A 13446-nucleotide genomic window follows, 5' to 3' on the forward strand; every position below is an offset into this window, starting at 1 on the left:
CGGGGGGGTGTTGAAACGCGTTGGCAGCGCGTCGAACACGGAGGCAGCTCCAGACACCCCGAACTGTCTATTTAGCAGTGGGCTATGCCCTTACAGTTGGGCCCTATGTAACACAATTTAGGCGGCAGCACGATTGATTAGGGCATAAATTATAGGTGTCTTTAGGTACCTTATTATTCACCTAGGCAACTGCAGGTACCTTTTACATAGGAGGTAAGTTACCTAGGTACGTAGGTACACTTAGGTACTCATACACTAACTATAGGTGTACCGCACCTACCAAACCATGGTTGAGTTACGGTATATTTAATTTGCACATCTCATCGTTCAAGGGGAAACGATCACCTGCTTGAAAATTCTACTATTTCCTAATTTGTTTGCACTCGTAATATCAATAACTTATTTCATTTCATTTTCTCGTAGGTATTTCATCACATTATGCCCCCTTTCCCTCTAATCTAAACACGCAAGAAACACAGCCTAAATGCAGAACCTGTGTGTAGAGAATGACTATTAAAAATATCATGTCTAAACCCCACGGTAACAATGAGCTTCTCACATCTCACATCCCATAGTGAGGAAACGAGCAGCTATAAAAATGGAATGGTACTGTTCTTCTACAAGAACGGACACCAACCAATATACATAGCCGACAGATTCTTTGGGTTGACAGCCTGCTTGATCAGCTCTTCCACCTGCCCCTCCACTCCAAGCGGTATGCTCTCGTCGGGTAGTAAACCCCTAACTTTCCTCTTAATACTATCCACCACGCTCTGGGGGTTAAGCCTGACTACCTCGTTCTTTCTACGCTTATCTCGCTGCAAATCTAATGTTGGATCGTAGATAAAAGCTTCTAAAATAGTCATCAACGTCTCCTCTTGTTGTCGAAGAATGCTTAGTGTCAGCTCTGAACACTGTCTAAATGGCCCCTCATATCCGTAAATTCCCATTGCTGCCACCATATTGTGCGTTAAGCGGAATGGCACCCGTTCAGGCTGCGCAAAGGTAAGGCCTTTGTCGAAAAGACAATTGAAGTCGACATGAAATACGCCGCCGTTGCCTTCTTCTAGGAGCACGTTCTCTCCATGTCGATCACCGAGTCCTAGAATGGTACCAACCATCGACATGACAGCGCACGACCTTGTGTACCTAAGTCGAGCTGCGAACCAGGCTGAAGGGTTCGGGAATTGCGCGATGAACCAATTAGGAAGTACAGGTGGGAACATTCCTATGATCGTTTCTGAAAATATTTTGGTATTCTTGTCTCCCGAGGCAGCATCTTTCATCATCTGTGCGAGGTGTTGATAATTGGGGATAATGCCACGCGATCGGTAAATAGCGAGGAGAATATCCCGAAGTGTTTTAAGCCCGTCAACCCACTCGATGATACCGCATTCTTCATTGAGTGGCGTAACGGCGTACGTTTTGATGTATAGTTGTCTCCTACTGGATTCCGCATCTCGCTTCAACGATCGATTGATCATTCCATTGAATTCCATTAGCCGTTGGTCAGTTCGAAGATCGTCCTTAGGTTTGATGAGCAGACCATAGTTTACTCCGTTTGACCCGCGAGCTGTAAGTTTTCGAGGTTTCGCTAAAGAACCTAGGACTAAAACCTCGTCAAGGAATGATTGAATGGAAATGACGTCTCGCGAAAACGCTTTATGTTTTTTGACATTATCTGTGAGGGTAGGCAGCGTGGCCGTGAGACAGGCTTCGATCGGAACGACGAGGGGACACGGAGTACATTTGTGATTGAAGTTCAAATCTCGGGTGATGCTGGCTACTGTCGTCCTATTGCTCTGGAAATCCCCATTATTACAAGCCATGAGTAGCTGCTCTGCCAACTTCTCACCCATTCGCAGCAGAGCTTTGAGATCGTAAGTACCGTTCTCTACCTTCTTATTTTTACCTCTGAGCTTTTGTAGCATCTGCTGACCGCGCGCCCTCCGTTCAGAAGTCGCTTGCCGAGATGTCATAACAGCAAACAAACTCCATAGTGCTTGTCTTGGATGAGCCTCGACAACTCTCAATATGATCTCCTCGAGTATCATGAATACTTCTGTATTAGGATGAGCGATACGAGCTACTAGTTGAGGTAAAGTTGTATAGAAGATATACGCTGGTAACCGCTGAATTGATTTGAAAAGATACTTATGAAGCGACTCGAGCTGTGTTTTACGACGATACTGAAGCTCTTTGGAAAGAGAGATCTTGCCTTCCGGTGCTTTATCGACCTGAGCACCCATCTCAAGCCATAACGTTAGTACCCGAGGAAGGGTTTGGTAGAGGTACTTGACCCCATAGTTTAATGATCTGATGTAGTTCTCGATTACGAGCTTCGCCGTCTCCCCTGTTAGATATTCGTCACTCTGATCATCCGGTTTAAGAACCTTCTCAGATTCAAGAACTTTTTTGTAATGTCGGCCGAGGTAGTAGTGACCCTTTTCCCACGTGCCGTAGATTTTAGGGACGTTCCGATAATGTTCCCGCAGCGCAGATGCATGAGTCTGGCCTGCACTATCGAGCCACTTTGCGAGAAGTAATTGAGCACGCGCAGTCAACATGCTCTGTTGCGACTCAAGGTTTTTCTCAGAGGATTCATGTTCGGTGAAACTATGGCTGGTAAAGGCTTGGCTAGCAATAGCTCCTTGAAGCGTCTGTATTGCCTTTCTATTGTGACCTTCTTTCCATAAGAGTCGAGCATTTTCGATGGTTGCTGAATTATCACCCAGCTGTGAAGCATGGAGCACTGCGTTGAAGGACTGGTGCATGGAATTAGTCTTTCTTGCAAGCCGAGCACTTGACAGCCAGAGAGCTGAAATATCCAGGTCACTGAATCGCGATCTATTAAAATTAGCTTTCGAAGGCAAGTTATGTGATTCACGGAGACTTACCCTAACAATTTCATAGCTGCCCGCCGAATACCGAGCACGTACTGTTTATCGCTCACATACGATCCGAGAACCTCAAGACGTCGGCTGAGAGTTTTGAGCACCTCCTGGGGATGTTGGTTGCCATCGTTGTTAATGCCAGCAATAAGCTCTAGATCGGTTAAGACATGGCATTTCAGCATGGGCTCGTGACACGCTTGTAGCGATGATGTGACTGAGTAATTCATGGAAGCATTGACTCTGTCCCTGAGTATTTTCATCTGATCGACGAAGTCCTTGGTCGATCCCCTTTTTAGGCAAAGAAGGGCTTGAGCGATGGATACGTTGAAATTTTCCGTAAGATCTCCTTGGTACTTCCTAATAAATTTCTCCATCGTCTGCCACCTTCCCGTTGCCCAGGACGCTTCTACGGCGTACGGCACTATCCGATTGATCGTCGTTATTGCGGTGTGCTTCTCGATACCTTCTACATAATTCAGAAGGACATCTGTGATCTCGATTAGCTATCAGTGTAAACGAATATCCAAGAGAAGCAGCTCACCATGCTGTCCTGACTCCTTAAGGCAAGTTAAGAGATCGATCTGAACGTCTACATTATCAGGATCTTCAGCCAGCTTGATTTCATACCAAGTCTGTGCCGCTGCCCATCTCCCAGCCTTCCGATGACTTCGAACCTGTTGGTTAATGTCAAGTACGTGCAGATGTGCTGATATTCCCTCCAAACCATCCGGTTCATCTATTTGCGTATATATGTCTTGCAACCTTTGAAGGAATCGCTCTCTCTCGTCGGTGCCTCTCTTCTCCTCATCTACCTGACGAATATGCTGTTCTAGATGGAACAAGGCTCGAGAGTAAGCCTTGCAATCTACTGCCCGCTTCGATATCAATTCAGCGGGAATGGATTCAAGTATCTTCTGTACTTTATCCATAGCAGCGTGGTCGCGCGGATTAAGGCCACCAGAACTCCTCTTCAACTGTAACCATCGCATACCATAGTCAATAAAACGAAACACAGCCTATTATAGTCAGTCTTAGAGCGTGAAGAATACGCGTATAAAACTTACCTCGCAGTACAACTTTTGATTCTCCCTCTCTTCGTAAGTAGCATTATTCGGAACTTCGTGTTGAAGTACGTTGAGAAGCTCATTAAGAACATTTGATCGCTCTTCGTCCGTCGTATCTTCACCAACAACAATGTGAAGAACTACATAAGGAAATAGAAATTCCGCAGTTGATAGGTCCTTGATTCGAATCACCCGACATAGGGGTTCGAATATGAGCTGAGCAAATGGAGCTTGCGGTTTACGCATAAGATCGAGGGTGAGATTCCGCATCCAGTTGGCATACCTTGTCTTACCGGGACGAAAGATGGGGTATTCTGTCTTCTGTGGTGCCATTGGTTGGACAACGTATCTCGAAGTCATGAAAGGAATTAATACCTCCCGAGAATTTTCAGACATCGTCAGCCATTTGCGGTAAATAGGTGCTGCCTCTCGAGAGCCTTGCATCTCCACGGCAGCTCTGATATCAGATCTGTCGAGAAGCTCTTGCATGGCATATGAGAGGAACCCCTGAAGATTAGTATCAGTTGCGGAAAGGAATGATTTAACTAGAACCTCCTCAAGTATATATATAACAAAATCTGTTGTCTCCCCGGCATGCTCAAAATTACTTTTAACAACGATCTGTCTCTCCGCACGAACTGTCTCCACGCGGTTTGGGTCTAGACAACCTATCAACCCTATGCACTGGGTGCAGAGATCGCAGATTTCACCGTGGACGCCGTTATATCGCGATGAGCAATCAAGAAGCGAGCGAGCAAGGATAGGCACAACAGAGTCAGGTTGCTCACTAACGGCGGATGCCTGTAAATAGTCTTGCTGCCTCTGTAGATAGGATACGAGCTCTCTCAGTGCTAGCAAGACGACCCCATCATTCTCATGGCGAATTCTCTCTGCGAGCAAGGAGAAAGCCGTCCTGCTGTCTACAGGTTGACGGAGCTTGCTCAACTGAGCTTCGATATCTAATAGATTGTTGATGTGACTAAACGATGGCAGTTTACTAATCATCGCTTCTAATACCACACTCTCTTTTTCTAATAAAGATTCGATTAAATTTCGAGTCAGCTTCTGGGTTGCTTCGTCGAATGAGGACCAGTAATGACTGATGAGGAAGAATGTCGTTTCAATAAGAGCCTCGACATCCTCTTCTTCCAAGTGAATAAGCATTGCAGCCCAGCATGAAAACGCAGCGGAGCGAAGTTCGTCGTATAGCATTACCGCCTGAAGACAAGCGGAGATCTATTATGTGGTCAGCGCGTATTAAGTGCAAGCTAAGGCATCAACATTACCTGCGGACGAGCAATACGGATGTACTGTTTACCAGTTCGAATCATCTCCTCCATCGCTTTTATGTATCGTTTCCGTTCTTGTATTGATGTTCGGATTGACGCATCATTGATGACCTGAGTTAGCCCGGCCATGAGTGCCAGTGCATACCTCTGTAAAAAGGGGCCTGATGCGTGTACTTTTTTCTGTTTCAACTCTCCACTCCCCGCTAGCATCATGCTTGCCACTTTATTCAAGACGCCGCGGATCTATAAGTCTAATTAGCGTGGCTTATAACAAACCGTATGGGCATAGGGTTCTTACGTGATGTTTTCGATCTTCTTCGGAATCGCCTGCGGCCTTCAGTAGTTCTAAGGTAGTCCCGATAGGTTCTATTCGAAGTAACTCTAGAAGACCACCCGATTTATTAAGATGGAGCGAGATATGCCCCAACAACTCCATACAAAATTGCTGAATATCAGGGGCTTCCTGGGTAAGCAAAAGAGCCAGTATTGGGCCTAAGTTAGCCTCGTCCAGACACGGCTGCCACACTTCTTTTTCGTTTCGAGCTTCGGCGATCTTTTGAATAACATCTCGCTTCTTGGTAAGCACAAGCCAGGGCAGAGCATATTTTTGTATGTACAGTAGCAGCTCCACTACGCTCATATCTAATAGCTCTGCCAATAGCTTTGTCAGTTTTGGGCGGGTCGTGAGATCTTTGGTTGCGGAGAAGGCAAGATATCGCCAAAACGGTTCAAAGAATTGCCGAATAGCCATACCCCGAGAGCGAGCCAGCTTCACTATCTGCCTAGAGTAAGATGCCTGGCGCAACAAAGATTACAATGAAAAACTCGTACCTCGGCAAATGCGGCTGCAGATATGATCATGCTCTCGTGCCCTAGATAATCAACCAGCTTCACGAGTACGAGGTTTAGTTGATCATCGTCTATAACACTAATATGAACATTTAGTAATCATTTAGAACCGGTGTTGGATTTCTGCGCCTACCTTCCAACTTGAGACCAAGCTAAAATACAAGTTTCTGTAAGCTGAGGCATGTCTTGGTCCGAAAGAGACCGAAGTATGTTGAGAACATTTGCGCAGTTCCTTTGTACAACTTTTGATGTGATGCTCGGATGAGTTGATGTGGATAAAAACACGGTAATAGTTCGTCTAAACCTGTTAGAAAAAAATTGAATAAGTGCTTTAACACTTACTTACCCGGCAGCAATACGAAGCTCTCTAACAGAGCTCTGGAGCGACTTTAAGCACCATTGTGCAGTTATGGAAATTTCTATATCCAGAAAGTCTAAATCTGTACAGTGCTTTGCGATGCGTCTCATCGCAGTCATCGCGGTTACGCGTGGTTTCTGAGATTCCAGGAAACCTGGAAGCCGAACCAACGAAGCAAATATACCTTGGACCGCTTGCTTTGTAGTGAGGTCAACATAGAACGACCTTTCGCATGATGATCTTGAAGCCTGACAATGACAACAGTCGAGTCGCAGGAACTTATCGCCTCTCTTCTCATGTATCAAAAGCGTATCATCTGCAGCACAACAGACGTAACCGAGCAAGTCAATGATTCGGCATAACTCGGATTCAGATAACTCTTCGAATCGTGTCCTATTAATATAGGTAAATAAAATATAACCAACGATGCAGGTAACTAAATAAACATACTCTAAGATAGGCTTTAAGTCTGTGAGACTCGTCAGGGGCTCAACCCCAAGTAAACACCATAGGCGAGCAGTCACTTTAGATAACGTTAGCGAATCGGCCGAGACCTTTCTTCGCTTCGATTGCCGCTCAGATTCCGTAGCATCTGCGACTTCTATGTTCAATTCATTAATCTGTTGGCGGAGTGCTTCGTCGGAAAATTGGTCGATCTGTGCCACGACACCTAGAGAAGTAGATATAGGAGCCGTAGCCACCTTCCGGAGCAACTCTAAACACCCCTATACTAGAATTAGCATGTCCTTATCCAATATTAAATTAATACTCACCCATAGATCAGTACCAGAGACAGCAACCTCATTTCCCATTATCGGCTTCTCAAGGGCAGGTATCAGCTGCGAGGTGACGAGTCGCGATATTGGTACAGATTGTAGACAAGTCTTGGCCACCTTGCCAAGTGACCTGCAGAGTAATAGGTAGTCAGAACCTCCCTGCTCCTCAGCTATAAGTCGTCCCAACGAATGATTTGACATTTCCATGCAGAGAAGGACTAGGAGAGTAGATGCTTTCTGCTGAATACAGGTATCAAAATCATTGGTCGTTTCGATGGCCCCAAAAAGTTTCAAGGCATTTTCTAAGAGTAGAGGGAGAGTACTAGGAAATATGTATTGCCATCGAACCTGGGTGTCGTGGAGATTAAGATAAGCGTCAAATAGCCAAGGAATATATTCCTGGAAACCAGACATGATGTCAAATTCAGCGTAGTGTTGCGTTAGAGGTGTGGATATGATAGAGAGAAGGCAAGTTGCATGTTGTAGGGCCTGCGATGCCAAAGGTATAACGTATGTACATTGTTGTTGGAGTAGCTTTAAGTCTCCACTCGCAGTAGACATTAGAAACGGTTCTGGGGGTAATTGTAAGTGAATAGGAATATCTCGGTTCATCGAATTGGTTTTTAGCCCCTTGAAGTGCTCCATTATAGCTGTATAAATTATCAGCTAAGACCATATCTACGGAACCAAAGCAACTACACGCCTACCGTTGAAGCATAGCTTAATATGTGTAAGGAATTGTGGTAAGACAGGCCATAAAACCCCAGTATGAGAGGCAGTCAAGAGAATTTCATGGAAGAATAGCTCGATCTCGCCTCTTAGATCAGCGCATTGGCCGTTCCCAAGCATTTTCAAGACCTTTGGGAAAATCCATAACCACAATGGTTCTCCCCCCCTGAAGAGGAACGAAGCTGGGCCGGATTTTGCAGCCAGGACTTCCGGTGTTTCTCTGATAGTGATCTTCAAAAAGTTCACAGCCTTTAATGCATCTGCGCGTAGCTGAACTCTGTCGGCAAAGGGGTCATCCCATCTAAGGCCTTCTAAAACAACTCGAGTATAGACATATATCAACATGTGATTATGTTCCATTCGCTCTTTCGCAGTTTTTAATAGTTCAGGATTATTCTTGACTTCTTCTATGATGCCGAAGAATTTCTTCAATTCCGCTGTCTCATCCGGCCGAGAAGAACGCGTCGAAGCAGAGATATTTTCCACCAGCTGCGCGGCCAGAGTCGAAGGTGGCGGACCATTATTATTGTTCACGGAGCCATTCGCAAGGCTCTCACGGCTATTTGGACCAACTCTTCCATGAGATGTAGGAGCCATAGTGTTGATGTTATTACCTTAGATTATCAGCCTGGTCTAAGGCAAGAAAGGGTTGAGTTTAGGTATTAGAAGTTGGAGACGCGTTCTACGCGAATGTAATCTTCACGAAAGCACGTGATTTTAAGTTGAATCTTATCAACACAATCAAGGTGGGGTTATTCAACCTTCTGCAATCGATAGATATATCTACCTACATAGGTACGTACCTTAGGTACTCAGGTACATGTTTCATGCAGCTCTCGTTCAACCGTTGCAACAATTGAAGCACTTTTTACAATTGATGTCATGCCACTCGTTTTTACATTACTTATCAATGCCATCAGCCTCTATACCCATTGATTAGTCCCAAACTGACTTATAACCCCGTTCTTCAATTTTACTTACTTCGCCCGGTCGCAATGGCGATATTTCAAACTAAGAAATATCGGAGTGCCGCCGATGCTGGCACGTTTGCAGCGAAATATCGTGCTATGATGGCGAAACATCCGTTCTTGTTATTTGGGCTGCCATTCATGTCCGTTATTGTAGCTGGATCATTTGTACTAACACCTGCCACGGCCGTGCGATACGAGAAACATGACAGACGAGTTAGACAAATGACGCGGGATGAAGAATTAGGAGTCGGCAAAACAGGGCGGAGAGTCAATATGAAAGACGAATATTATGTCAGTTCTCTCTGTGAAAGCTTCGGCCTCCTTCAACATGTACTTCTAAAGGATTACTCTAACCTATACGTATATAGAGGCTCGCTGCGAAAGACATAGACAACTGGGAACAGAAGCGTGTCAAGAGACTTCCTGGAGAGCACGACGGCGTGTTATAAAAATATAGCCTACAGTTCGGAAGAACTTCTCAGTCAATTATTAGCATGCTAGGACTCAGCATCAATATGCTTCTTTTAAAGCATCTGAGTTGATCACGACGCGACATAAGCGATCTGTATATCAAGGGGTCACTTCGAGCCCAAATCAATCCTCGAGTCCGATTACCCAATTATCGATTCTGATGAAATACTCGCAGTAAGACTACAAAACTACTGAGGGAAAATGCTTCTCTCAGCCACCCCCTTACGACATAGTATCAGAGTGGTTTCCTCGAAGCTTCAAGTGTTGCTTTAATCTGGCCCGATGCGCTAGGGGTTATATTGCGCGGGATTCCGCGATTTGTCGAAAGATTAAAGTGAGGGGGAAGAACTTATGTTCAGATAACATAACATAATCGACCGAATCCAACAATATGATTGCTAATTGGGGAACCAATTAAGCCCGCTCTGTATGATTATCTAGGCAGGGTTGGGACCACTTTCATGCTTTCTATTGCCATCTACAATAGACCTAGAAGAGGGGTAGCTCGAAATGTTGATTACTCGCAGTCTATCAGCAGCTATTCTCAGCATTGCAACTCTTGGGTTTTACTCAAACCTCGGCTACTTAGTCATTACAATCAGTCCTGGGAGCGTATAGACAACGCGGGCTTTAACTCTAAACTATAATTTAAAGGAGATATAAATACCTAAGCGCCACAATCATCCCACAGCTTGAAAAAGTCTCCAAGATAGCTAACTCGGCACATTCGTTTCCATTTAAAAGCCTTCATCCTTATCCAAGTAGGCATATTCCGTTTCTTTAGCGTGCAATTAGGTTTATATTTTGAGAGTTTCTAGGGTCTTTGCCACTTGTCAATCTGAATATATTGATCCTAGAGTCTTACCCGGAACTTCTTGGCATTGGATACACGAAATTTCTGTGTGAGAAAATCTTAATGGCATCGCTTAAGTCGCCATGGAAAGTAAAGAGAAAAAGAGAAAGTCTAAATAAAAGTTCTCTTGCTAGCGTGGAGGAATTCTGATTTGAAATCACTCGCGATTGGACAATATCGGACTTACTTATTATACGCTATCGAGATGTTATATCCCCAGTGACATCAGCGTGAGTTCACTCACATTCAGCCGCACACATAAAGTTTTCATCTATATAGACATCGCCTAATAAGCGCTGGACTTGACGTCTAGAGAAGAAATAATTACCTAACTATATCGCCAATGAAGTTTAAGAGATTGCTTAAAGCCGACGAGACTATAGATAGTATAGACGAGATGGGAAAAGCGTGTTATGTAGTATGAAGACGCCGGCAATAGTTTAAATCAATTAAGTTTTATGCTGAGCCGGTTCTTGAACATCCCCACCTGGTTCAGCCAAAGCAGGTTAAAGTTGCAATCGGTGATGCGCTAACAAGGATCTGCAAGATCATCCAAACTGATGGGATGATGGATCATAAGTACGACATGGGTAGGTTAAGTAGGTTAGGTAGGTTAGGTACCTAGATAGCCTTGCATAACTCCTCGGCAGCCTCGGTAATATGTACGATGATAATACGAAAAATTGTAACGAGAAACGGACGATAACTTGGCTTAGGTACCTATATAATTCGATCCTAAGAATTAAACACTTCACAGCCTTGATTCAGTCCACCACACGAGGGCGAAGACAATTCGTGTTCATAATATTCCTTTTTTCTCCATTTATTTCATCCCTTCCCCTCTACGCCAATCTGCCAATCTGTCAATTCTGCCAAGGTTCGTCCGAATTCTGAGACAAGCGATCCGATGATTGGCGGACCTATGACGGATGCAATAGAATAGCGACCACATGCCGCTATTGATCAATGACGCATCCGGTCCACACACACCACCAAGAAGCTAAGCCAAGGAAGAATTGGAATAGTCTTGTGTACCGGGTCTTGTGGGCAATAAGCTTTTTCACTATATTCGCCTTTAGAGTCATCCAAAAGTACATTCGTAGTTAGAATACCTATGTAGTAAGACTTCCTGGCTTGACCTAGGATCCACTACTCGCATTCTTTCGCAAGCGTAGAAGGAATTGAACTAGCTGCAAGGTAGTAGGTCTCCTCTTTTTTCTTTACCGGATCTTCAGGGACGATCATGATGGATCACGGAATAGTTATTAAAATACTACACCCTCCTGCGCCCCGGATCCCATCCTTGAGCTGAAAAAAAAAAAGAGGTGAATCTTACCTGGCTTTCCAACATACAATACAACTCGACTCCTCGAGACTCTCCAACTATCAGCTTTAACAGCTGATATTATACTGTGCAACCTAACATAAGCCTCACCGCTTACCCATGACATCCGACTACAAGACTTAGTCGTGTCTCTTTTTTCCTTTCTTACACTCATTCGTACTCCTTCACATTGAAGAGGACATACTGCACTTTCCATATCTATCTACCCAGATAACTCTCATAACGGTCACGATGCGAGGCCTAAACAAATCAACGCTCTTTCATAAGAAATCTAAGAGCAGCCTCCAAAGCAGAAAGGACAGCCTCGAAGAGCACTCTTCCTCTCACGCGCGGAAATGGAGTACATCGAGTACCGTCTCGACGGCGAGCAGCTCCCCTGATACTAAGCTGTTCGACCCGCTGTCGCTACACCCACCCCTAAGTCTCAACACATCACCAAATATTATCCCGGAGTACGAAGAGGAACGGTACTTAGAGGAAGAGGAGCGAGAACGCCGGTTTTTAGAACGGATATCGCAGCACCCTGCGGAACATCTGGACAACGCGGCCGAGTACTCACCACTCAAAGATCGTAACTGTTTCTTCATGCGGCCTATCAGCGGCCGCCCTTACGTTTATGACCAGAGCGTTCAGTGGCCACTCAAGGACTGGCAGGCAATCCCGCCAGGCCTCGCTGAGCTCGACTCTTCCTCGCCAGCTTCGTCTCCAGCTTCGTCGCCTACCCAGCACTATAACAACCGCCGGCGGCCGACGGAATGGATGAACGAGAGAGACGCCCTATTCAAGCGCGGCGACTGGAAGCGCAGGGGTATAGTGTTCCAGCTCGACCCGAACGATGAAGAGGAACAAGAGCAGCACTTTGAACTACCTGAGTGTTAAAAGCATTTACATTATCATATCACCATATCATATCACACCATCAAAATTCTAACTCATTCGACACCATGTTTTATTAAATGTACTACTACTACTACTACTCTATTATTATTACAACTACTAGCACCGGGGACAACCCCGCAAATTGTGCTTTGACGAAATTTATGGGAAGGGCGGGGAAAAGAATAAGGAATTGAGCAGGACGGGCAGCCACGGAAGCCAATGGACGGGAAAGGACAGCGTTATTACACGACAAACGATCATCTACGGAGGAGGAAGGGGGGAGTTCATCTTGGGGGGGTACCTGTGCCTAACTTTCTTGTACATCTTATCTTCTAGGGCTGCATTATTCGGGGTGTAAAACGGTGCAGGGACAAAGATACCACTTGACATTAAAAAACTATTTCCTCCTAACATTACTATTAACTACACTATTACATGGTTACCTTAGTTTTACTTTAATCATCTACCATTAGCGTAGCTTCATTCAATTCGAAGTTTTAACCTTTATCTTCATCTTCTATCTTCCATCTCATCGTCGTCGTCGTTTTCATCATGCTTGGCTCGGCATATCCCCACTCTCGGCATCTTCGGCGGGGTTCGCGCTATTAGAATAGAGTAATATGCCTCGTTTAGGAAAATACATACAGCTAAACCCAGCTCGCTCATCGCTTTCTTACCTTAGGTAGGTACCTACCCGTCCATTCTCCAGGTCCTAGCATCGGTGAGAGCTAGCCTAGCCCAGCTGAAGCTGTAAGCCGCAATCGGCTAGACACGTTAGCTGATGGAGCCTCTGCACGACTGTGGCCGCTGACGTTTGCGTCACACGATCGTTCGTATGCGTGTCTTACCGTGCTGTCTATCTGCCTACCTGTCTCAGTTCATGGCCCTAAGCTTAAGTGCGTACATACGCTAGATAGGGTGTCTACCCTGCAGGCAAGACAAGACAAGACAAGACAAGACATATTCGG

General features: G+C 45.2%; 3 protein-coding genes across 3 annotated transcripts; 2 read left to right on the top strand and 1 right to left on the bottom strand.

Annotated features, from left to right (window-relative positions):
- Positions 1-617: 617 nt before the first annotated feature.
- Positions 618-6573, bottom strand: GL218_02459 (Protein kinase rad3; the record flags this gene model as incomplete). Its single annotated transcript, XM_033578978.1, has 9 exons — positions 618-2847; positions 2898-3381; positions 3436-3910; positions 3959-5194; positions 5245-5490; positions 5546-6025; positions 6079-6175; positions 6230-6394; positions 6443-6573. 9 exons carry the CDS (start codon positions 6571-6573, stop codon positions 618-620), a joined length of 5544 nt encoding a protein of 1847 aa, XP_033438798.1.
- A 2381-nt stretch (positions 6574-8954) lies between these two features.
- GL218_02460 (Cytochrome c oxidase assembly protein cox16, mitochondrial) lies at positions 8955-9379 on the top strand (the record flags this gene model as incomplete). The annotated part of the gene is made up of 2 exons (XM_033578979.1): positions 8955-9221; positions 9299-9379. The coding sequence occupies 2 exons, from the start codon at positions 8955-8957 to the stop codon at positions 9377-9379; spliced, it is 348 nt and encodes a 115-aa protein (XP_033437952.1).
- A 2451-nt stretch (positions 9380-11830) lies between these two features.
- GL218_02461 (uncharacterized protein) lies at positions 11831-12478 on the top strand (the record flags this gene model as incomplete). The annotated part of the gene is made up of 1 exon (XM_033578980.1): positions 11831-12478. The coding sequence occupies one exon, from the start codon at positions 11831-11833 to the stop codon at positions 12476-12478; it is 648 nt and encodes a 215-aa protein (XP_033437953.1).
- Positions 12479-13446: the final 968 nt, after the last annotated feature.

Source organism: Daldinia childiae (assembly GCF_008694065.1).
Source record: "Daldinia childiae strain JS-1345 chromosome Unknown Scaffold2, whole genome shotgun sequence".
Lineage (NCBI taxonomy): Eukaryota > Fungi > Ascomycota > Sordariomycetes > Xylariales > Hypoxylaceae > Daldinia > Daldinia childiae.